The sequence below is a fragment of the Centropristis striata genome, chromosome 11 (genome assembly GCF_030273125.1).
Source record: "Centropristis striata isolate RG_2023a ecotype Rhode Island chromosome 11, C.striata_1.0, whole genome shotgun sequence".
In the NCBI taxonomy this organism is placed as follows: domain Eukaryota; kingdom Metazoa; phylum Chordata; class Actinopteri; order Perciformes; family Serranidae; genus Centropristis; species Centropristis striata.
In genome coordinates this window covers 11,808,488-11,832,754 of record NC_081527.1, presented here as the reverse complement: position 1 = coordinate 11,832,754, position 24,267 = coordinate 11,808,488, and the positions used below count along the sequence as shown (strand labels likewise).

General features: G+C 37.9%; 2 protein-coding genes across 2 annotated transcripts in view; one reads left to right on the top strand and one right to left on the bottom strand.

The window, feature by feature from the left end:
* The first annotated feature begins 7,998 nt into the window (after positions 1-7,998).
* Positions 7,999-10,811, top strand: gadd45aa (growth arrest and DNA-damage-inducible, alpha, a). The gene is made up of 4 exons (XM_059344608.1): positions 7,999-8,209; positions 8,780-8,881; positions 9,410-9,629; positions 9,953-10,811. Exons 1-4 carry the CDS (start codon positions 8,160-8,162, stop codon positions 10,064-10,066), a joined length of 486 nt encoding a protein of 161 aa, XP_059200591.1. The 5' UTR covers positions 7,999-8,159; the 3' UTR covers positions 10,067-10,811.
* A 5,772-nt stretch (positions 10,812-16,583) lies between these two features.
* The window catches only part of gng12a (guanine nucleotide binding protein (G protein), gamma 12a), a 30,457-nt gene continuing 22,773 nt past the window's right edge, over positions 16,584-24,267 (bottom strand). Inside the window, exons 2-3 of the mRNA XM_059345176.1 lie at positions 19,863-19,971; positions 16,584-18,733 (exon numbers count right to left, since the gene is read on the bottom strand). Coding sequence (XP_059201159.1) covers positions 18,608-18,733; positions 19,863-19,955 — 219 coding nt within the window. The 5' untranslated portion in view covers positions 19,956-19,971 and the 3' untranslated portion in view covers positions 16,584-18,607. The remainder of the gene's footprint in view (positions 18,734-19,862; positions 19,972-24,267) is intronic.

Genomic DNA, 24,267 nt, shown 5'->3' with positions numbered 1-24,267 from the left:
CATTTTTGTGGATGACTCCCCTGCCTGACAGCCAGGGTAGATGGGTAAAAATAGGGGGGGGGGGTTGCCTCAATGATATCGCTCAAGTCATTCTGAGTAAGTTTCAGTGATTATAAAAAAAATTGCAAGTTGTTAAAAGTAATAAAATCATGACATAATAAAGATTTGTTGTTGAGGGATCTTACATTTAGGAGACAGAATTTTGCTGGAAGTCAGTTGAGGACAGGGCTTGAAAGAGTTTGCAGGGGGACATGAGGTAGGTGACGGTGATTGGTGTCGGAGGGGTGTGGACGTGAGTGGGTGTGTTCATAGGTCCATTGTTGATTATCACAGGAATGTGCATGGGTGATCTTCCAGGTGGAGAGGGATGAACTGAGAAAGTGTTGCCTGTTTGAATAAGGATAACTTTGAACGTCACCACACCTGACTTTCTTCCAAGCATGACCGAAGCACAATTACATGCAAAACTAATAAGCCACTCCTTTTAACGTCTTCATGGTTTGTTTATGTATGTTATGTTGAGGTTATTGGCAACACTGTATGAACATTTTGGTCTTTCTGCTAACAAGGGGAATGGCATCCTCTCTCAAACTGGTAATAACACATACCGCCCTTTGAAAGCATCAGCATTTTGTGTGCACAGTAGTTTGAGTTGCATTGTGGTAGAATGGATAATTAATTCTAAATCTGATGGTTAGGGGATATGCTGGAGTGTGTTGGTCAACCACAGAAGAGTTCAAGTTAAAAGGTCAAAAGCAGAGCAACTTTATTTTTATTTTCATTTCTTGGTCCTTCATTTGCTTTTTGTATGTGTGGGTTTTAGCTCTGAAGAGATAACAAATAATTTTAAAAAAAAAACATCAAAAACTCAACAGAAATAATGTACGAAGAGTTCCCCCTTCTCAGGTAAAGTCTTGTGATCCCTGGATGGGGAGTTCTGATAAATACTTTGTTGAATTTACAATTCTGGAATCACTACACTGTCCTTTGTTATTTTGGGATAGGGTAACCCAGGTTAGACCTTGTTTTCTTTGACTGATATAGTTTCGGTTGTGTTTTAGCCACACACTTAACTATTTATCTTCCCATCAGTTATATTTACAAAAATATTGTCAATTAATTCCGCAGTTTTCAACAAATCAATGTTAAAGTCACCACAAACCAAAATCACCATATCATTATGTTTTTTCATATAATTCAGAGATCAATTTGTTAAACTGATCAAGGCAGAAGCCCGGTGTTCAATAAATACAGATAATTAATAAGCTTCTATTTCTTTCAATCTTAATTTTAATAGTTACACATTCCATTACATTATCAATAATATTTGTCATTTCACCAATAACCTTGCATTTGAGCCCAGACATCACAAACACCGCTCCACTTTTGTTGATCCTGCTTTGCCCGAACATTGCATAACCCTCTAATCCATCCTGCAGTTCTTTATCATCCCTTAGTCAAGTCTTTGAAACTGCAATTATGCTTAATTTTAGCTGAAACTGTTGAAGGTTATCTTTATTTTTTGTGAAGTTATTGTAAATAAACTATACTCACAGTGCATATTAATGTTCAGGTAGAAGTAAATCTCTGGATCAATGTCATAAACTGTGAATTTGATGCATTCTGTTTTTATTGATGTTTACGCAGCATCCCATCTTCTTAGGAATCAGCGTTGTGAATATAATGTGGTGAACAAAATTTAAAGAACTTGTCCTGGTGGATATTTAGAGCCCTAACATGGTGAAGTAGCACATTATGGGTTGAGAAATCAGCAAAAGACTCGACCTGCAGAAAGCAGGCAGGCATTGGAGGAAGAGCTTCATATGGTTTATGTGTCTCAGGTGTACTAGTGCTGCCTCCTAGTGGAGAATCCTGGAACAGATGGGACAATTTTTAATCAGTTTCATCATCCGTAACACCAAGTCAGTTAAATCAGGTTCAAGAAGAAAATATATCTATCATATCTAAGCTTTTTGGACATTGGTTTTTGATATTCTTTCAGATCAAATCTTTCTTGCAATTTTTGAATAAAGCAATGCAGATAAGAAAACAACAATATTCTGTTTCCTACAAGCAAAGCACAATATAGCCAACTTTTGAAACAGGCCAAGTCCACAAGTCTGATTTGAGGGTGTTGCTGTTGAACCTCTGAGCATATGGAGATCCTTCATGGATCCTGGAGGACTACAGGGTGAGAGATCTGCAGAAACCTGTTTGCCTTGAATATTTGTTGATATCATAATACACGGTCGCCCATAACATTGGAATAATTTTGTTTTCAGACACAATCTTCTGTTAATTGTGGTTTCATTTTCATTGTGATATGTTTGGAAGAGACCTATTAACAAAGTTTTGAGAAGATATACACTTTATCTGTCAAGAATAAATCACATATTCACAATTATTTCATCGAAAGAGGTAAATATATATATATATATACTTAAAGTATCAAAAGTAAAAGTACTTGTATGCAGAATGGACCCATTCAGATTGTTAAATAAATCCTCTGTATATTATTAGATTATTAATATTGATGCAATTATGTAAGCAGTGTTTTCATTTTTTACAGATATGACTAATTTAACTACTTAATATACTATTAAGAGGTTTAATTTTTTTTAAATGTCTAATCACATTAAATATATCATGTTTTTTCATGTTAAATCTTGACGTGAAAAGTAACAAAAGCTGGAAGCTAAATGTAGTGGAGTAAAAAGTACAATATTTGCCTCAAAATGTAGTTGAGTAGAAAAGTTACATAAAATGGAAATACTCAAGTAGAGTACAAGTACCTCAAAATTGTACTTAAGTACAGTACTTGAGTTAATGTATTTAGTTATTTTCCACCACTGTTCGTTTATTTGTTAAAATAATTAATTTATGCTAAAAAAAAAAAAATCACTCCACAAAAAAATCAAATAAATAAAAAGTAGCAATACCAAAGGGTAAAATGACTCCACTACAAAAGTCTTGCATTAAGATCTTACTAGAAATGCCAAAGTATTAGTAGAACAATCTATTTTAAGTATAAAAGTGAAGTTAACAGGAACTACCTTTTAGATTTTGGGTAGTTAAATCTACTGTTTTGCTATAACTAATCTATAGTGCAACATATTTTATAAACCGAGCATATATTTTGTATGTTAAATAAAAGTATCTGAAAATTAACCCATAAGAACCCAGACCTATTTATCCTTAAAGAAAAATTTATTGGGAATATACCACAGACCAAGTGGACAACATAGAACACATTTATGATGTTTTAAAGAAAACAAAATATCAAAGATCTGTGATGTGACATATACGTTACATTGGGCATTTATGGTATTTATGTTTATGATATTTCTTATTTTAAAATTTATAAATTGACACATTTTCTGCTTACAGACACACAAATTTGCCTTTTTCTCTGCATCTTCACAACATTTATTTACATTACATTACATTACATGTCATTTAGCAGACGCTTTTGTCCAAAGCGACTTACAATAAGTGCATTCAACCTGATGGTACTAGACATAGACCATAGGAATCAAGTAAGTACATAACTTTAAGAGCTAACTGTCATCGCTAAAGGAGTGCTATATGTTAAAGAAGAAAAGAAGAGAAAAGACTAAGAGCTTTTTTTTTTTTTTTTTTTTTTTTTTTAATATATCTGTTAGGTGACCATGACTTAACCGAGGTATTGTTGGAAGAGATAGGTCTTCAGCCTGCGGCGGAAGATGAACAGGCTGTCTGAGGTCCTGATGTCGGTAGGGAGCTCGTTCCACCATTTGGGAGCCAAGACAGAGAAAAGTCTGGAAGAAGATAGAGAAAAGTCTGGAAGAGATAGAGAAAAGTCTGGAAGAAGATAGAGAAAAGTCTGGAAGAGGTTTTGAGGCGAGTTGACCCACGCAGGGTGGGAGTCGCCAGCTGTTTGGCTGATGCAGAGCGGAGAGGACGGGCAGGGGTGTAGAGTTTGACAAGGTCCTGGATGTAAGTAGGACCTGAACCGTTAGCAGCAGAGTACGCCAGAGCTAGAGTCTTGAAGCGTATCCGCGCAGCCACTGGTAACCAGTGGAGGGAGGGAGGAGGGGTGTTGTGTGTGAAAATTTGGGAAGATTGAAGACCAATCGAGCAGCTGCATTCTGGATGAGTTGTAGAGGTCGGATGGCTTTGGCAGGCAGACCTGCCATGAGGGAGTTGCAGTAGTCCAGGCGTGAGATGACCAGTGCCTGGACCAGGACCTGAGCTGCCTTCTGGGTGAGAAACGGGCGGATTCTCCTGATGTTATGCAGCAAGAATCTGCAAGATCTGGTAGTGGCGGTGATGTTTGTGGAGAGGGACAGTTGGTTGTCAAGAGTTACGCCAAGGTTTTTGGTGGTTTCTGTGGAGACAACCACTGTGTTCTGGACAGTGATGTGGAGGTCAGAGGTCAGAGCCCTTCCCTGGGAGGTAGAGTAGCTCAGTCTTTCCCAGGTTGAGTTTGAGTTGGTGCGAGGACATCCACTGGGAGATGTCGGTCAGACATGCAGAGATACGTGCTGCTGCATGTGTTTCAGACTGGGGAAATGAGAAGATTAGCTGAGTGTCGTCGGCATAGCTATGATAGGAGAAGCCATGTGAGTGGATGAGGGAGCCAAGGGAGTTGGTGTATATATATATTCATCTAAATTGTGACATTAATAGTGCTGTTTAATAACAAATTATTTTCCAGATTTGTTTTTAAGTAACAAAATAAGAATAAATCAATAATAAATAAAAACAGAGCTGCCTTTTTGTTTGCATCTCCATAACATATATATCATAATTGTGACTTTAATTTGTTCAGTAATATACGTCACTTGGGGATTTAATGAGTTAAGGTGAAGCATAAAGCTGAATATGGGAGATTCTAGAAGATTTAAAGTGTTTGTTACACGGGTGTCACCATGGGTTCTTATGGGTTAAACTCAATCCAATGCTGAAAGTACTCTCCACCACTGGTAGCCTGTTCTGCACAATGTATTACTGCTACGTTTTGACCGAGTGTGCAGCCTTCTGTCTGTGAGTTTGACTGCAGCCACCAGGGGGCACCATAACACCTTGAATCATCCACAGTATGGCTACTTTCACTTGTATGAGCTGACTTGGCTTCTCAGAATCAATTTCATCTAGACTTAAAACAATTAATCAATAAACTGTTTTGATGATCAAGGACATTTTACAAGCAAGAATGCCAAATATGAAATTGTCTCACCTGCTCAGTTATAATGATGTTTATATCATGTTAAACTAAACCTCTTTGACCTTTGGACTGTTTGGTCGGACAAAACATGACATCACCTTGGGCCTTAGGAAACTGTGAAGGCATTTCCATTACTTTCTGATATTACATCTGATCAGTAATGGAAAAGGTATTCAGATCCCTTATTTGAGTAAAAATATTAATACCACACTGTGAAATTACTCCACTACAAGTCCAAAGTCCTGTATCAGCATCAAAATGTAACTTAAAGTATCAAAAGTAAAAGTACTGTTTCATCTCGACCTATAGAGTAACTTAAGCTGTCAGCTAAATGTAGTGGAGTAAAAAGTACAATGTTTGCCTCAAAATGTAGTGGAGTAGAAGTATAAAGTTACATAAAATGGAAATACTCAAGTAAAGTACAAGTACCTCAAAATGTACTTAAGTACAGTACTTGAGTAAATGCACTTACTAGCCTATTCAAGAGAATAAACTGCTAATTCACTGCTAATCAAGAATAATTATTAGCTGACAGTCCTAACCCAGTCCTCATAGAGTAGATGTAACTTTATTTTATTGATAATAACCAAAATTATTATCAAGAAAACCATGGAAAATGGCTAGATATCAGCTCTGAAATTAAACTCTTATGAGCTATTTTTATTGTTATCATTACATTTGTCCAAACAAATGCACCTTTAGTTGTACCAGGCATTAAAATGAACAAATGCAATGAAGAACACAAGGGTGGTCTAATAATTTTTTTCCATCACTGTATATACATATATATATACATATATATATATATATACATATATATATATATATATATATATATATATATATATATATATATATTAAAGATCATTCTCACTGTACTGCACTTTCAAAACAAAAAAGGAATCGTGTACAAAAAGGAGAAATGTCATTGTCGTACGAAAATGATTGTTATTGTTGGCCAGTCTTATTTTTTCAATCAATGTATTTTTATCTTCCAAATATACTTAAATTAGATTTTTGAATAGGCTAAAATAAAGGTTTTGAATGCTTAGATATTATCTCTGCCGTTTTTTAATGTGCCCCTCTGATTAAACACTGGCCCCTCCTTGGCCACCACAGTGAAACTGGTCTAGATCCGCCACTGTCCTTTGCATTATCTTTTTTTTTTTTTTTTTTTTAATAGTCATCAATTGACTGACACTGATATGGTGTTTATCAAGCTATTTATTATTTTTTACTCCTATTTATTCTTTATTTTCTCAGTTATCATTTATATAAGTGGCTGACAATGTAATACATTGTTTGTTTAATTTATAATAATATATAACTATACAGCTATTATTATTGTTATTATTATTATTATTATTATTATTAGAAATGTGCACCAATCAATCCACATAGAAAAGGCCTTATTTCATTCCAGCTCAAAAAATTGCTATATCAACCACCATACCGGTTATCTATGAAGATTTTATGTTTTCCTTTGTTCCTTTGGGTTCAAAATTTTGATCATGTAAGTCTAAGTTTAAAAAATAATTATCAGGACATATAGGTGAGGTTGCACTGAAAAAACTGATACCAACATGGCATGGTAAAGATTTTTAGCAGATTTTTTAACGGACATAATAGCCCAAGATTTCAGAGGTTTAAGTTTACCTCAGCATGCAAATGTGACAGTTAATAAAAACAGCAGTAAATAAAGGACCAAAGGACTGGTGTTATGTGGGGAGGTGTGATCCATCCAGCAGTTATCCAGGTGTGTTACCATAGTTACCGGGCTCTGGTCCGTTTGGCTCCACGCTCCTGTCTTTCTCGCGCCAGTCCTTTGGATCTCGCGCGCGGTTTCGGTGTGTTTTCGCACGCTCCGCGGCGGACCAATCAGAGGGCAGCATTCCCCGGCAGCGTCCCGTTGCCATGCAGTCGTCCTGAAGCCTCTCCTGTCCTGTCCGGCTGCAGGGTGAGTCTGCAACAAGTTATTCATTCATTACTTCATTTAACGCTCTCTGTTAGCAAGATTAGATCACTTTGAGCGATATATTTCAAATGTAGATTCCTGTTTTTGTCCTGGTTGTTCTGTCATTGCTAGAAATCATTATTGTTGTGAAATTAGTTGTGTTTTTCTGGGAAGTTTGGAGGTGTTCACTAGTGAATTTGTACAGCTATGCACAAGTTATTAAAACACGACCAAATGTTTGTTAAATCTACATATTATTATTATTATTATTGTGGTGTGAATCGTCACACTGTTAAAATAAGTCATTTTTTGTCAAAATTGATTTTTTTTTTCCTAAATCATCTCCCCCATGAAGAAACATGACATGACAAGTATCATGAGCATTATTAATGCTAATAACGGCTTTTGTGACTCTTATGTAGACACCTTCAAAAAAAAGTGTTACCATATCTTGCTTAAGTCACAAAGGCATGTTAAAAAAATTGCCTAAGTCATTTATTTCTCTTAAATTACATGATTTACACACAGTGTTATTACTATGCTAATAGCCATCCTTTGTTACATCCTTTTTGAGTGAAATGATCAATAAATGTCATATGTTACACTTTTGGTGAAGTTTTTTGTGTTTCCTGCAAAACTTGAAAAAATGAGTTAGGCGATTATTTTAACAGGGTGACGATATGAAAGAGGCCAGCAGTCAGCTGCAGCTCCGGTAGGGAGGTAGTAACCGGCTGGAGACAGACACGCCTGTTGCTGTTTCTGTCCAATCCCACTGGAGAGCACCCTGTGATAAATTAGCATAGGGCCAATGATCACAGCCATGCAAATATTCGCCTGACTCTCATTGTCCCGGACAGTTTTAATGTGAAGTTGCCAGATTTATCTCTCAGTTGCAGCACAGTAGAGAACAGATAAAGTGTGTGTGCGTGTTTAGTCGAGAAGATACCGGGATAACTACAGCAGTACTACACTCTTTGCTCTAAAGTGGATTTGGATTTTATGTACAACATGACATTTGAAGAACTAAGTGGGGATTATTCTCAAGAAAGGTAAATAAAATGATTTATGACTAACATTTAATCTAGTGTACGCCGCTGCATACTTACCGGCGTCGACCTGCTACACTGTTAATCGCCGGTATACTTGTTTGTTTGCAGCAACATTACATGCATTAAATAGATTAATGCACGATAAACGTAATTTAAAAGCTATTTCTGCTCAACACAGTCTTTAGGGCTTGGAGCACATATTTAAATACAGCAGCGTATTTGATCGGTTAGCTAACTGTTCTTGTTGTCCACCAGTCTCCACTTTGAGAAAACTAGCGAACAAAACGCTGCAAAGGTGAACAAAAAGTGTCAGGATACGTGACATGACAGTCTGAAATATGGCGTTTTACTTTCCCACAGCTGTCAAATACCGTTTCAGCCGTAAAAATGTAAAACACTTGGCTTTTTTTAGGTGGCGAAACCAACTTGTGCGTGTCTGTCAGTTGTGTTCGAGACGACGGGGCGAGCTAGCAGCCCGGCTAACGTTAGCCAGGACAAACAGGAGGGACGCTGGAAAGTTTTTGTGTTGCAGTTATAACGATGTTAACATGAATTTTTTTTGTGTTGCAGAATGGATTCAGTGGCGAAAGCTTTGGAAGAAGTGCTCACTTCGGCGATACCACAGGGCTGCATTACAGTCGGAGTGTATGAGGCTGCCAAGTCACTCAATGTGTAAGTACAAGGTTATATAAGATAACACTAAAGTACTGACCCATTGAGAGTTATTAGAGATTAGACACACTGGGAACACATCAAAGTACACGGTGTTGTCTATCAGGAGTTTACTAATGGTGCTGGAAGTCCTTGAAAACTATTTTGTGGTGTTTGCATGGTTTGAAAAGTGGCTTGTTTTAGGTTAAATAGGATGCCAAGTCTACTTAAAAACACATTTTCAAACATGAAACTTTGTTCTGCAGAATATTGTCACAAAACATGATTTTGGCTGTTTACTGCACAATAACGTGTATTTTAATGTGGTGAAGGCATGCAATAATCAACATATTATACATGCATTATGTACTGTATATAAATATGTTATTTTCCACAACTGTCAGTGCTGGAAAAGTTTAAAAAATGCACTGTGAAATGCATGAAAAGTGCTTCAATTTGACTTTTTGAAAATTTTTTTGAACCATACTGTGCTTTGTTCAAATATAAATAGATTAAGAGCATGTATTTTCTTTCTCTTCCCTTCTTTAGAGATCCCGATAATGTGGTTTTGTGCATCCTGGCCACTGATGACGAAGATGTGAAAGATGTGGCCCTGCAGATCCACTTTACCCTCATTCAGGCTTTCTGCTGCGAGAATGACATCAACATCCTTAGAGTCAACAACACCCGGCGCCTGGCAGAAATACTCGGGGGAGGACAAAAACAGAGTGGGGGTGAACCTATGGACCTTCACTGTGTCCTTGTCACTGTAAGTAATTTTCTCTTTAAGCTACATGTTTTATGACTATATGAATCTCGTAAAGTTGTAATTTATACAAGTTAATGAGTCATGTGCAGCTGAGAGTAATGTGCACGTGAGTGAAACTTTTACACAAAAAACTTGCCGGTACTTGCTCTTGTGCATCTGGTAAATATCTATATGACTCCTCCCTCATATGAGTTCCTAGGAAATTCCGCAGCGGGAAATACCTCTTATCTGCAAGCACACAGGATCAGTTTTTATATTAGGATAGCAAATAAATGGAAATATTTGCATTCAGTTAATTTATTCTCTTTTATTGTTATTTTCAGAGCCCACATTCTACATCATGGAAGGACCCTGCTTTGAGCAAAGTGAACCGATTCTGCAGAGAGAGCCGCTGTATGGACCAGTGGGTACCCATCATCAACCTGCCCGAACGATGAACTGTTCAGCTGCAAAATCCTGTAAAAGGACTTGTATCTGCACAGTAAGAGTGGTGTGAACCCTGATGGACACATTACCACCCTGAGATCAAATTCCAAAGCACTGCTGACGGGCAAAGAAAAATTTGAAGGGAAAAAAAGACCCCGCTGTCTACACGGGATGTATTTAAAAGAAGAAAAAAAGGAGCTGGGCGATGGATTTCCACTTTGGACAGGACTGTTTGGCGTTGTGTCTGTCAGCCTCGGCAACCAAGATGAGATGGCGAGGCACTTGTATCGTCATGAGGTGGAAATGTATTTAAAAAAAGCATGTGAAGCCGGACACTGTACAGAAGGATTATATCATGTATGTTTGGTAAAGCCTTTGTGACGAGTCAGAGAAGTGGGGAGAAACCAGAAATTGGAGCTGTTGAGTGGACCAAGGCCTCGGCCTCTCTCTACAGAAACAAAGCACTTGTTGAAACACTGGACCTTTTGCAATTTCACATATTTGATTAAAATTGTTAATGTTGCTGTTGCTATTGTCCTAATTTAAAAAGGGAAGGGCTACACATCCAGTGAAGACATTCTGTGTATTTAGTGTTTCCTATGCCAGCTGGTTTTTTGCCACAAGTAAAATAATTCTTTTGTTACAATTTAAGTTATTTCTAATGATATTTAAGTGTATTTATGTTTCATTTTTTTACCATTGCAAAATCTGAATACATATGTATTGCTGTCAATAAAAAAGTGTTTTTTTTTGGAAGCCAGAACTGCATGTGTTTTCCTTTTTTTTCCATTTCTGGAAATTTTAGCAAAGCCGAGCTGAATTCTGACCTTTAGCAGTTGCAGTTGTAAAGAGGAGTCACGTGCGGATCACAGGGGTCATGTTGGCCTCTGTGGCCTCAGTGCCATCTCTGAGCTGAAGAGAACAATAATCCTCAGCGCTCTCTCTGCACAGGCTTCTGCCTCAGTCAGCAGGACCATGTTCATTCATCCACACAGGTTCCCTTTTCACCGATTCTCAGTGATTTGTTGGACAGTTTTAGTTTGCATTTTCACCAGCTGACTTCCTAGAATAGAGCATGTGACCTCTGCACACATGCTGCACAGTTACAGAGGGAACATGGACACACAATAGCTATATTTCACATGCAATATTACACTGAATATCCACAACAGAAGAGATGCATATTTATCAGTGAGGCAGCAACGTATTATCAGGTGTTTTCAAGCTATTTGTGTCTGGTTGCCTCTGCCCTCGGGACCAGAATGTGTGGTGTAGTTTACTGAACAGCACATGACCGGGACTACTTGGAAAATTGTCAGAGGAGGCGGTGGCATGCAATCTGTTGTGTAAACCGGTCTGGACTGCTCCACTCACGCACTCCTTTTCTTTTCCAACCATCACACACAGGTGATCTCTCTGGAGTTGAATGTCAGTGATGTCACTGGGCTGATGTAAGGCAGGCAATCCCCTTTGAAAGTGCTGAGTCATAATCATGAGGAGAGGGAAGGCAAAGGCTGTCCTTGAGTTACACAACCCTGTTCAGCTTTTCATGTGTGAGAAACCATGTGACAATATTTAATATTGCAGAATAAAAGGCGTTATGAAACTCAAAAGCCTGAACATAATGGGAATGAGTGTGAAAGGTTATATGGCATCCTACAACCTGGTAAAATCTGCTGTCTTCCTCAGTGATACCTGAGAAGGTTTGTCTGTCTAATTCATGGACATTAGTTCAGTACATATCCAGATCTTTAGTTTAACTAACGTTAGAAATATAACAAAGAAATGTTTACATATATGTTTATTTAAGTAAATTGTAAAAATAATAATAACACTAATAATAATAATAATAATAATAATAATAATAATAATAATGCAAAACGGCCCATTTAAGAGTGTTAAACCATGGAATAGTGGAAGAAGTATTCCGATTTTTTAATTGTATAAATAGTAGCAATTCTGCAATTAAATAATGCTCTGGTAAGAGAAATTCTGCATTTAAAATCATACTCAAGTAAAAGTACATACAAATTATATATTTCACTGAATCATGATTAGTGATACCTATATGTGCTCATGATTTTAATGTTGCAGAAAATATATAGCTACTTTTATTTGCTTTATACACTGCTGGGTAGCTTTACCTATAAAAACATTTCATAAATTATTGGTTAATTTTTATATTACATTAGGTATCTGAATTTGCAAAGTATCATATCAAATACATACAATATTTGACTGGAATACATTAAATACAACTAGATTAACTATGAATACTGATGTACTCATGTTCGGGTTGCATCAATATAATGTAATCAGATTACAGAAAAGCAACTATAATCAACCAAGATTTTATACATTTTCTATTAGATATAGTGTCATCAAAAATACAACATTTAATGTAGAAAGAAACTGTAAAAACAGGCATTATCACTGAAATTGACAGTCCTTGAATGTATCATAGGTTACGAAAATTTCCATTAGAAAAAGTTAGCAAAACAAAGTTTAATTATATATGTATAATTTCAACCGTTGCCAAAAATTAGGTGTTTGCACTATACTAATGCAGTTAACTCTTAACATGCAAAATGCATTTTAGTTGCATTGAAAATGTTTTGAGATGTTTAAAAAGAATTATCTTGGTTTAGGGTGCAACATTTTACATATTTAATATTAAAGTAATCCAAAAGTATTCAGATTTGATTCATGGTTTTTTGTATTTCAGTGGATTCAGTTAATAATTGCAAACATCACCATGTAATTTGCATTCAGTTACTGACTACAGAATAATCTGACCTACTAAATCTGTCTTATATAGATGAGGTCAACATGCGTACATGTAACACGCAGGCAGTACTTTTGAAGTCTAATGCCAAAGAATAAATTAGGCTCTAACAAGGTCTTATAAACGCTAATTATCATTACACAACTTAAGCTAATGACTGGCATCTGAATCTGAGTGTGCCCCTGCCCTAGCTTCTTGTCCCTGTGGTTTCAGTGGGGACTGTGTGAAAGGTTGTCTGGCGTGTGACTGCAGGGTGTGACGCCGGCTGACGTTATGTGGTATTGTTGTGATCGAAGGGAAAAGGTTATTTTAAGCTCAGGGCAGTGCAGGGCTGATGTAAGTGTTAATATGCCACTTTGGCCTTCCACAGGAGTCCAAAAAAGGTTGAGATTTGCATGCAGTCACTAGTACCTGCTGGCTGCGCTGCTTTGTGGGTTAAAGTCCAGCTGCAGCATTATCTACTGTAAGTTTCTAAAATAGAACAGGGTTTCATGATCTGATAGGTTATGTTGTACTTTGAATTGTTATATATAATGCAATGTGGGGAACATATTGTTCAAACTGAGCCTGTGGTGTAATACATATAGGATTGTATTATACTCACTCATTGTGACAAAGATTAAGAACATACAGAAATCAATGCACTGAACTTGGTGTGAGGGAAAAGGTAAATGTCAGGTTAAGATAACAGTGTTGCAGAATAAAGGGAAACGTTACAGTGAAATAGAAGTTCTACTGTGTGTAACAATGTTTTATATTCAAGTATTCTTACTAAGATGCAAATCAAAGCATCAAGCCCTGAACTGCATGTTTATTTATTTTATAAGTTTATTGTTTGAAATATTCCACCTATAATATAATGTCCCAATAGCCAAGTAAAATCTAAATATTCACCAACTAAATTATATATCATCATATCTACACTAACCTTAGTGTAGATATGATGATATATAAACTTTATTGTAGATTTTAGGGTGGAATTTAAAACTTGCAATTCATAGCTAAAAACAAATTCATGGACATTAGTTCAGTAGGTATCCAGATCTTTAGTTTAAGTAATGATAAAATAAAATAAAATAAAATAAAATAAAATAAAATAAAAATGCAAAACGGCCCATTTCATTTAAACCATGGAGTAGTGGGAAAAGTATTCAGATCTTTTATTTGTATAAATAGTAGCAATACTACAATTTTTAAAAAAAATACTACGGTAGAAGGAATTCTGCATTTAAAATCATACTCAAGTAAAAGTACATAAGAATTATATATATTACTGAATCATGATTTGTGATACATTCATGTGCTCATCATTTTAATGTTGTAGGAAATATGTGGCTACTTTTTTTGCTTTATACACTGCTGGGTAGCTTAACCTATAAGAAATATATCATCATTTATTGGTTGATTTATATATAACATTAAGTATCTGAATTTGCAAAGTATCAAATAAATACAATATTTGCCTGCAAATTTACTGGAAACGTGCTAGTACTTCAATTAATGTAATTAAGTACATTACTTGAGTTAATGTACTTAATTCATTTCAACCACTGCTAATTTAAAGCTTAAAATGGTTTCATGCATTATGTGAGTTTTATTGTGGTTACAAATTACGAAATGTATCATTCATATGCAGGGCCTTTATTATAATTGAATGCATCATGTAATTATTAATAATCATTTTAAATGTAAAACTAGCTACATCATTAAAATAAATGCAGTGAAGCAAAATGAGTCAAAGTATAAAGTAGCACACATGGGAAAGAAGAACCTTAAAACTGTACCCGAGCACAGCACTTGAGTAAATACTTTATACCTCTGGTTATGGGTGGATGATAATAAATAGATCTTACACTGAGTATCTATGGGAGTGTTGGCTGCAAAGGCAGTTAGAGTTAAAATGGGCTCAAACGTCTATTTTCTGTTTTTCTGCACACAGCTGAGCCTACCAGAGGATCAGAGGTGCCACTGCAGTCAGCCCACAGCCTCCTCCCTCCTCCCTCCTCCCTCCTCCCTCCACCCACAGCCCTCACCCTCCGCTCCCCTCTCCCTCCCCTTCCTCTCCCCCTCATCAGCACATTCCAACACACTGACACTGTAACTGCCAGGGCAGATTTCCACAGCGAGGCACATGGTCAGTGAGCCGGGCTGCCAGCCGCTGGCTGTATGCCCCCACCCTGTGATTCTCACATTGCTGCACAATGACAAACTGGGATTACTGCAGAGGCTGTGCTCTGGTGGGGGACATGCTCCCAGCCTTCAGGGGCATTCATGCCTACAGAGAATGTCCAGGCCGTCTGCATCATGGTGCATAACAGGAATACCTCTACAGAGCTCTTTTTGGTAAAATAAAGTTATCCTGAAAGCATGCATTATGATTAATTTACTTTGTGTGCGCTATCTTGGGCATTCAATGAAGGTGTTCTGCACTACACAATGCTAATGCACCTGGCTTTCCCTGCAGTGACATCTGATCTTTCAAAGAAAACAGCACAATCTGTGAGAAAAGGACGAAAGGAAAGCAAAGTGCTTAACAATTAATAATAGGTGACAATGTAATTTCATCATTTGTCAGTTTTAGGTGTGGGAGCCGTCACGTTCAATTCAGTATTTCTGCAGTTTTTACAATGGGTGACAATGAGTGTTATTCCTGTGTGATCTTCCCATTGTGTGCAGGAGAAAATTGAACAAGCTGTTTATCCAGCAGCTGGCCAGAAACAAGGTCAGAGAGACCCAAGTGACCACCAACGGAGAACGAAAACACACTCCCAGGCTAAGCAGACATTTTCCCAAAATAGTTACTCAACTCTCCAAGAGCGGAAATCGGGGTTTGGTACTTTCTATATTTAGCCCTCTTGTGTTCTCTGGTGTCTGACAGCCATGGTGAGACGCCGGAGGTCTCTCCTATCCCGAGTGGGTTATAAATAAATGACTAATAAGAGGAAATGGCCCCAGATACACTGTGGGCAGATCTCTCTGGCCAGGCTCCAACTGAACAATTAAAGACACAAATCAGGATTCTTAATTATCTTATATTAAAGGGATAGTTCAGATTTTGTTTTTTTTAGTTGCATGAGCTACTGATTCATAGTCAGTGTATTACCTGTAGTAGATAGTGTTCGGGGATACCAGGGTTTGGAGAAGCAGGTAGGAGTACCGGCACAGAAGCTAACGATGTACTGCTGTGGATGGGGGCAGCAGCCAAACATAGTGTAGCCACCTAGAAAAAATAAGTAATTTTATGTAAGATCAGTTTAAGTGTTCACTACATTTTGAATATTTCACTTGTTTTCCTTGATGTCAGGCAGAGCAGCAACTCAAATCAGCAATTTATGAAAGGTATATTGTTGTTTTAGTCATTTTATTTCTTATGTTTCTTATTATTTATTACTCGTTTGCTTTCTCCTTTTACTGGCTTATGTAATTTATCATATTTCATATTTTGTTGATTTTTATTGCAACAGAACTGAAGCATTTATTTACGCTCTCTTCAAAGCAACCAGACTTCATTGACAAAAACAGGAATTTTACCTGGCAGAGCACGGGAGTTGCTGGTCTTCTGCTGCTGGTACTCCTGCCTGCTTCTCCAAACTGCGGACGTGCCGGCTGCAACCTCCTGTAGGTAATACACTCACCATGGATTATTACAAGCATCTCATAAAACCCCACTTCAAAAAAATCCAAACTATCCCTTTAAATAGTGTAAATCTGAGGATGTGTAAAAGGCATCAAGACAGCAGTGATCATCACAAGTTCAAATCTTCCGATTGTGCAGCACAACACATCTTTATTGAGATATTAGTACAGTTCTGTACTGTAGGAATGCTTCACTTTATTAATCTTAGTTAAGTCTTCATACAAAGGTTGGTATATTAATAAAGACATTTATCAAAATGCAGATTTTGACAGTTAAATTAATCTATCAATGGAACAATAAGGCCGTTACGGAGTTGCTGAATGGACAGAAATCATGACATGGCAGTGGTAATCTGAACTTTTCCTTAAGAGGCATACAGGAACGATTTATTGCAAGTAAGAAAAACTGACTGTTTGAGACAATCATAAAAAATACAACTGAATAATAACACCAGATCTTGCTGATTTGAAGACCTGAAAGTACCCTTTGGAGAAGGTAACAATACCGGAACTGCTGAAAAAGAGGAGCACCAGGTAAATTAAACACGATTTCACAGGTTTTGCTAGTGACATGTAGACAGAAACAGATGGCACAATATTGTTACAAATCACTTTCATCCCACAGATAAAAACATTTAATAGAAACATCTTTTTTTTTTAAGAAAGTACTCCCAGTTAGAGTATTCTTCATGATGCAAGGCAAACATAAGTAAGGCTTTAGAGTGTAAGAAATTCTTAATTTATGCTATCTATTCTGTTTTTTGTTACATTTACCATAGCAGATATGTTCCCCCAGAGAATCACAACATGAAGGACATGTTAGACTGAAGACCCCCACCGACACAAATGTTATATTGAAAAACATGGAAAAATTTGAGAGCAGTCTTGGGAGAGTGGTTTTATCATCAATGCACACTACCATTTGCACCTGTACCTACAACACTTTAAGACAACAATGTGCACATTCGCTCGACTAAGACACTTGTGAAAAGCAAGTAGGCGTGGCTCACAGTGTTGCGTTACACTTGCTGACATGCTTTGTGTCGTCAGTGTGCTAAAAGTATCGTACCACAGAAAGTTTTCAGAAGGAATGGCTACAAATAGACTCATTCAGACGCACGTTTAGGTGTTTTTAGATGCAGTATCATTGGTTTGGCTTGGTCCCAGGGTCTTCATTACACAGTGTTGCCCTGTACACAATGTCAGCTGACACTTTCAGTTAAAAACAAACACTTCATTAATGTGATAAAGCATTTTCATTTTTGCTTCATTCACGCCATAGAAGCATCACAGCACTGGGGTCTTGTTATCCCAATGGCTTCAATCTGAGCATAGATGATCTTGGAATAAAGTTGTTTATATGGAATTTATCTCCACAGTAAATCAGCTAAAGACAACACTGTATCATGGTAATCATACTGCAAATACCAGACTGGAAAAACCATGGATTAAAAACAGCATGTGGATTGTCGTGGACCAGTCAGAGCTGGGTTGTAGAATACTTGTAGAATTTTACAGCAGATATAGTGACATTACTGTCCCCAATCAAAGATACAAGACGGTAACATTTGAGTAAAGGCTCAATGTAAACCCTGACCACTGAGTTCAGTGATATGAACTGCACAGAATCCATAAAATACTAGTGGGAATTGAGATAAGAGCCATTATCTTAAAACTAATATGATTTTAAAGGACTGAAGGGAAACTTTGGCTGTATGAATCCACTTAAGGCAAACTAGAGTGACAGAAACAGTCATTGTCCAATGGAGAAAAGACTGTTTACATACAGTAGGAAGGACTAAATCCATCAGAGGAACGCCAGTGCTTTTACAATATACAGACAATAATTACTGCTGTTTATTATTTTTTATTATGTACCTGATGCCATCGCAACTCATGCAGCCAAAGTCTTGAGTTAGTGGTCAGAGCTCAGACTTGAACAGTGGCACTAGTGGGGCCTTTCTTTGCTCATTACAAAATCCTGGTTGAATTGCTGACTTGTTAACAGAACAGGTGAACACATAGTAATGATACGATCACAGTCCACCGCTCACTCCTCCCAACAAAAAGAATACAGCAACATTAATAAGCAAAAAAAAAAAAAAAACACATAAAGGCTAAGTGGCACCCACTACAATATAGTGCAGGGTTTTTTGTCCTTGAAGGGATTGTCTGAAGCGGGGATGCCCATAAGGAGAGGGTCATTTCTGGCGTGTTCGTTGCAGTAGTTCATAAGGTCTGCAGACGCCTTGGATACCTGCAGAGACGGACACACAACTTTAGTTATAAAAAGTAAGGCTGGGCAATTAATCAACTTCAGACTGAATCAATCAAATTCAAATTATCAAAAATATTTGAAATTATGATTTATTTAAATTTAGACGTGTTTTTTTTTTTTTGTCTTTGTCTTTTTACTGTAAATTAGCACCCTGGGGTCTCTCCTCTCAAACTCAACGAGGATTTTAAATGGGTTGGTGGTTAGATGCCTGAAATAAGGTCTGTGGTTAACACAAGCTCAAGAGATGTTCATATTTTGTTGTACAACATAAAATACTTTAGTAAATACGAATATGAATTTTGGAATTTTTACGTGTCCTTAAAAAGGTGGTTGCTAACAAGGGGCTAAATGAGACTACAGTGGTTTTCGGGGACATTAAATGTCATCACACTGGACACAGACGGGAACTCTCTCACTAGTCCGCCCTTCAGCCTCTAGTGGTGTTTTTCAGCACTCTTGCAAACTCTTGTAGATTGTAAATTAAATAAATAACCAATTTATTAGGCTACGGTTTCACTAGCTTGTCAAAACAGCTGGTTAGCTTGTCAGAGATCGTCTGAAGCAAAACTGCTGGGGTGTAGTTTGCTATAGTATAAGGTTACTTTTTTTTTTTACTTTCATCAGCTGCATTAACGTTTCAAACATAATAGAAGTGCTGTTGTGAAGATTATCCTGCTGAACAAAACTCATGGAGATGTTACTTCTGGGTTGGCCTGCAAAAATATGTCATTTCGTTTGCTTTCTATGGCCTTTATTTGATGCAGGGTGCAGCTGAAGAGAGACAGTCAATGGGTGAGAGAGTGGGGATTACATGCAAAGCGAATCAAACCAGGCCTAGGCAAGAACCCAGACATGGGGCACATGCCACATGTCGTAGACAGTTGTGCCCCCTAATTGAGGATTTTGTTTGAGGATTTAAAAAAAATAAAATAAAAACATTGTGGAATGACATCATATTATGAGAAACATCAATAGAAGCTTCTATTGATTGTACATTACATTAGTACAGCCCTCACATTTATAATTATTAAGTAGCTATAAAATAATTCTCTGTAAAATGTAGATGTAGATGTAGATGCATGGGAAGTGGTTTGTTGTTGCACTGTACCTTTATCCTCTCAAAGCTCGCCTCTATTCTCAGCTGCTGCACCGTCCGCCGGGCATGGGCGATGTTATTGGAACTGTGAGCCTTCGAAGACATCCTTGGCAATGCAACACTGTAACGAAGGACAACAAAGAAAAGCTTGAATTACACCGAGGAAAATAGGACATTGGTATAAAGAACTTCTTGAATGCTTTGCAGGGTTGTAATGAGGCTTTTACACAGATTCAAAATATTTGTAAGTGTGCAATTCCTGCACCTTTTAATGTCATTTCAGGTCAAGTTAGACATATAAAATAAATGTATATATCAAGCTGGGACTGTACTTCAATGCACATTTGTTTTGGATTACAGAAAAAAACTTGACAGTTGCAGTGGTCAAAAAACATCTAGTGCATGAGCTAAAATTAACAGAATGTATAAGGAAGCGTTTTATATTCATGTTCAGTCAGTAAATTATATATTTACTACAGATGAGTGTTTTAAGTGTCAACGACTCCTCTTCTACACTTCCTCTTCCTCTGCAGGGTTGTTCCCAAAAGCGACGTAAGCAACGTTTTTTTCATCAAGTGAACACAAAGCTGAGGCACACCCAGACATCTGCATCTAGTGGAATTTAGATTTCCCCTTTTGGTTTTAAGAGTCAGACATGGCACAATAATGACTTTGTGTGCACAGTCTGAAATATGAGCTTGGCTGATAGGTGCTAAACTACAACAATGGCTGAAAATCTGACCGTGCAGGATATCTATATTTAAACAAAAAGCTAGAGCAATGTAAAGACTTCAGTGTGTCAAAGTGAGTGTGACTGAGGCATTGGAGCGCTGCAGTGGAGCTGGGTTGTGATTCCACTTCCTGCTAATCATTTACAGGCTGGATGAGAACAAGCCCGGGCACATCCTGCAGCCCATGTGAGAGCTCTGGCTCCAGTGTCTCCCCCCTGTGCTCTTACTTCCTTTTACTGCCATTTGTCCGTGTTTCTCATAAATACACACATTTTAGCAACACACACACATACACACGTGCCTTCTTGTGACATGCTCTCGCTTTCACCAAAACTTTTCTCAGTAGTAGACAGGAAGCTTCAAGTAGTTTCTTAGAATTTTATTGTGAAATTCACAAGAGAAATTTCTGAAGTTCATTTCTTTCAAAATATCGTAATGAGAAAAAAGAAGAAGTTGTTTGTTCACATGCCATAGCAAGAAATTGGCATTTTTTTCAATACTTCAGATGTTTATTTCATTGATGTTATAAGTATACAGTTTAACCATGAATAAAAGGGATAATGATGGACGGTGCACTGAATGCAATAGTTGAAAGTAACATGCACTCATTTCGTTTAGTTTTTATGACTACAACAATTTTTTCAAGCAAACCACAACATTTGACTTGCTTTGTTCAACCCTTTCTGCACCACATTTACCCTGCAGGATGTAGTCCCTCCAGACAGCCTCTGATGCTGTGGCTCTCCATTTGTTACAGGAACAAAGAGAGGAGGGAGGAATAACGAAGAAAAAAAACGGAAACAGGAAGAGAAGGAAAATCTCCATCTTCTGTCTCCTGCTAGGGAGTGACTGATTAGAGAGCTATATTTCACTCTAAAGATAAGTAATCACTGCAAAGGAAACGGCCAGAGATGACTCAAGGAGCTAAAATGCTATTGATAACATGAAAGTGAGACATTCCTGCTGTACAATACAAAGCGAACAATCCAAAACACTCTCAGCTTAGTCATAAAGGTGAGGCACTGCAGGTGAAGGGTGGCAAAAAAATATCCTTTTCGATGCATGCCTCTCTGACAAACACCAGAATAAAATGACATAGTGCAGCTACTGACATTATTGGCTGTCTGGAATTCAGTATAACTAATCCACTGAGGCAGTCCTTCACCTGGAGAACAGGTTAGTCTACATCTTCTTTGTACTCGTCTTTGATTGCTTTTCTGAGCAAATAGTTGAATCCTGTCAGGTAACTTGGATTTCCTGGCGCTACCAACAGAACCAGATTGCATAGTTTATAAACTGTGTAACAGGCAAACACAATGCAGAAGCTGCTGATCAGGTATAACAATGAATAAAGAGATAACATGAGAAATGCAAACAGCCTTCTCACGGCAGGGCTGCAGTGATTATTACTTTTGGAAAATGACCAAACCAAAGAGCTTATAAATTATGACTTGAATTTAACATCTCAGCTGACAGAGCTGCAAATAAAACTGGAGCATGCTCCTGAGCAGTGGTGGAAGAAGTATTCAGATCCCTAACTTGAGTAAAAGTACTAATACCACACTGTGAAATTACTCCACTACCAAGGACGTGAGGAAGAGGATGTTGACGTATGTGTCATTAATAAAAAGGATTTGGACTGGACTGGACTGAAAATTACACATTGTACCTTTAAGACAATATTAAGACAGAACTAACAGTCTATTGCTCTCTGGCACCAAAATATTAGTTCAACCAGCATGTGGAGCAGAGGGTAAGTGAGAGAGGCAGTTAGAGGCACTTAACTCCCACCAGCACTTTTAAAGGTTTCTTGTAGGCAAACCATCCCTACTGAGTCACCAGAGTCAAACTGTGCAGCCCCTGTGATGTGATGCCAGCTACTACCAGCAGCACCGGTCTGACTGAAACTCAATGGGAGGGCACCAATGTGTGTGTGCATGATTGTTTGGCATCAAGCACCACCATGTACATATAGGAGCCTTGCATAAAAACGCTACCTCCAAGGATCAGAGAGAGACCACCCCCTTCACAGCCCACCCTATTACAACACACACACACACACACACACACACACACACACACACACACACACACACACACACACACACAGCAGGGACCACCTACTGCACAGAGCAGCACAGCCCCCCCTCGTTCTGCTCTACCTTACACACACAAATCCACCCGCACACATGAGATTCATTAGCACACTGTTCAAAGTGCTAAGAACACGGAGCCATTATGACTCAGTGCCGTTAACACCAACACTCTGAGATGAAAAACTGTGTGTGTTTTACACTGCTGCTTCACTGCAGCTCTGACCCAAAGAAAACTCTTAAATTTGCTGCTGACGAATACAAACGGCACCCATTAAAGGCTAAAAGAAGAGCGGGTCCTGTCAACCGTACAGTATGTGTGGTCCCTTCAGAGTATCTGAGGCTTTTCACACTGGAGTAGCTTTTGTAATAAAGACACACCACTGGAAATAAACTGCTTTAGGGCTTAAGTATTGCCCGCTGCACTTTAGACTTGACGTGAAGTGATGAGAGGTAAGCAAAGCCTTCCATTTAGTTCACCCCAAAATAACAAGACAGTCATTTTCTACCCTCTCTTTTGTGGCTTGTAAGACTATAAAAAGACCAGGTCAAAACCTAGTATAAGGCTGGAGCCTGTCAATGAGCTTAATGGTGGTCAAATAGTTGCACGGATAGCCAGCGGTGGTGTAATTTTCTGGGTATTAAATGTTCAGTGGTCCCTGTAATATTTGAACTACTTATACTGAAGTCTACTGAAGTGGCATATCACGACGTTCGCTATTTGAAGACCTTTTCAGATCAGTAAGTGTCTGTGAGGACTGATGTTAGCTAACGTTAGATAGACAATTTATATCAGCGATCAATCCAAACGACAGAAGAAAAACGGTGGCATTATGCCATTAATTACGTTTTATGTTGTGGGTTTATTTGTGACTTAAAACCCTTAACTTAGGACTTGACTTGATTTGACTTCCCCAAGACAAAATTACTTGGGACCTTCTTATAACTTGGACTAAATTACTTAGGTAACATCTCTGGCATTTACTCTTCACTGGGGTTTTGTCTGCTCTGATCCACCCTCTGTCTTCATCGCTGCACCGATGAAAATGAAGCTTAAGTTCCACTTGCATCGTTTCCTTGTGCTTCTTTCAGATGGTTCCATTTTAAAGGTGATTTTTCCTTCCTTACTAATGTGTACTTAGTCGGGAGTACCACACAGTTTACACAGTAACACAACTTTATTCTATTTTTTCCCCACAGAGCCTCTTGGCAGCCTTTTCATGTAGTGAATTGTGTATTAAAATGGTGTTGGCAGCAACAACAGATATGTATTGATGAAGTAGATCAGCTGATTGATCGGCAATCGCAGTACAAACATATTGCCAGCTGAGCCCTGGGAAGCCTGTGTATTAAAGCAGCGGTGGCGGCAACAACAATCAATTCATTTTCAACTAACAACAGCCAGTGGGGAAGCTCCAACTTGATGAATGTCATCACTCACTTTGTGACCGTGGTGTAACTTCATCACTTCTGAGATTTGTTAGGGCATTTTTGTCTTTTTCTGTCATTTTGCGACCTGTTTCATGAACAACAATAACCTGGAGGGGGTTGTTAGAACTTGTAGACTAAGGCTTGATGCTTCTGCAAACATAC

What these genes read in the sequence shown, in the direction of transcription:
- gadd45aa (XM_059344608.1), top strand. Translation starts at nt 8,160, where the DNA reads ATGTACAACATGACATTTGAAGAACTAAGTGGGGATTATTCTCAAGAA. An exon ending in GGGGATTATTCTCAAGAAAG is followed by an intron (nt 8,210 to 8,779) that starts GTAAATAAAATG and finishes TTTGTGTTGCAG; the next exon opens with AATGGATTCAGTGGCGAAAG. An exon ending in GCTGCCAAGTCACTCAATGT is followed by an intron (nt 8,882 to 9,409) that starts GTAAGTACAAGG and finishes TCCCTTCTTTAG; the next exon opens with AGATCCCGATAATGTGGTTT.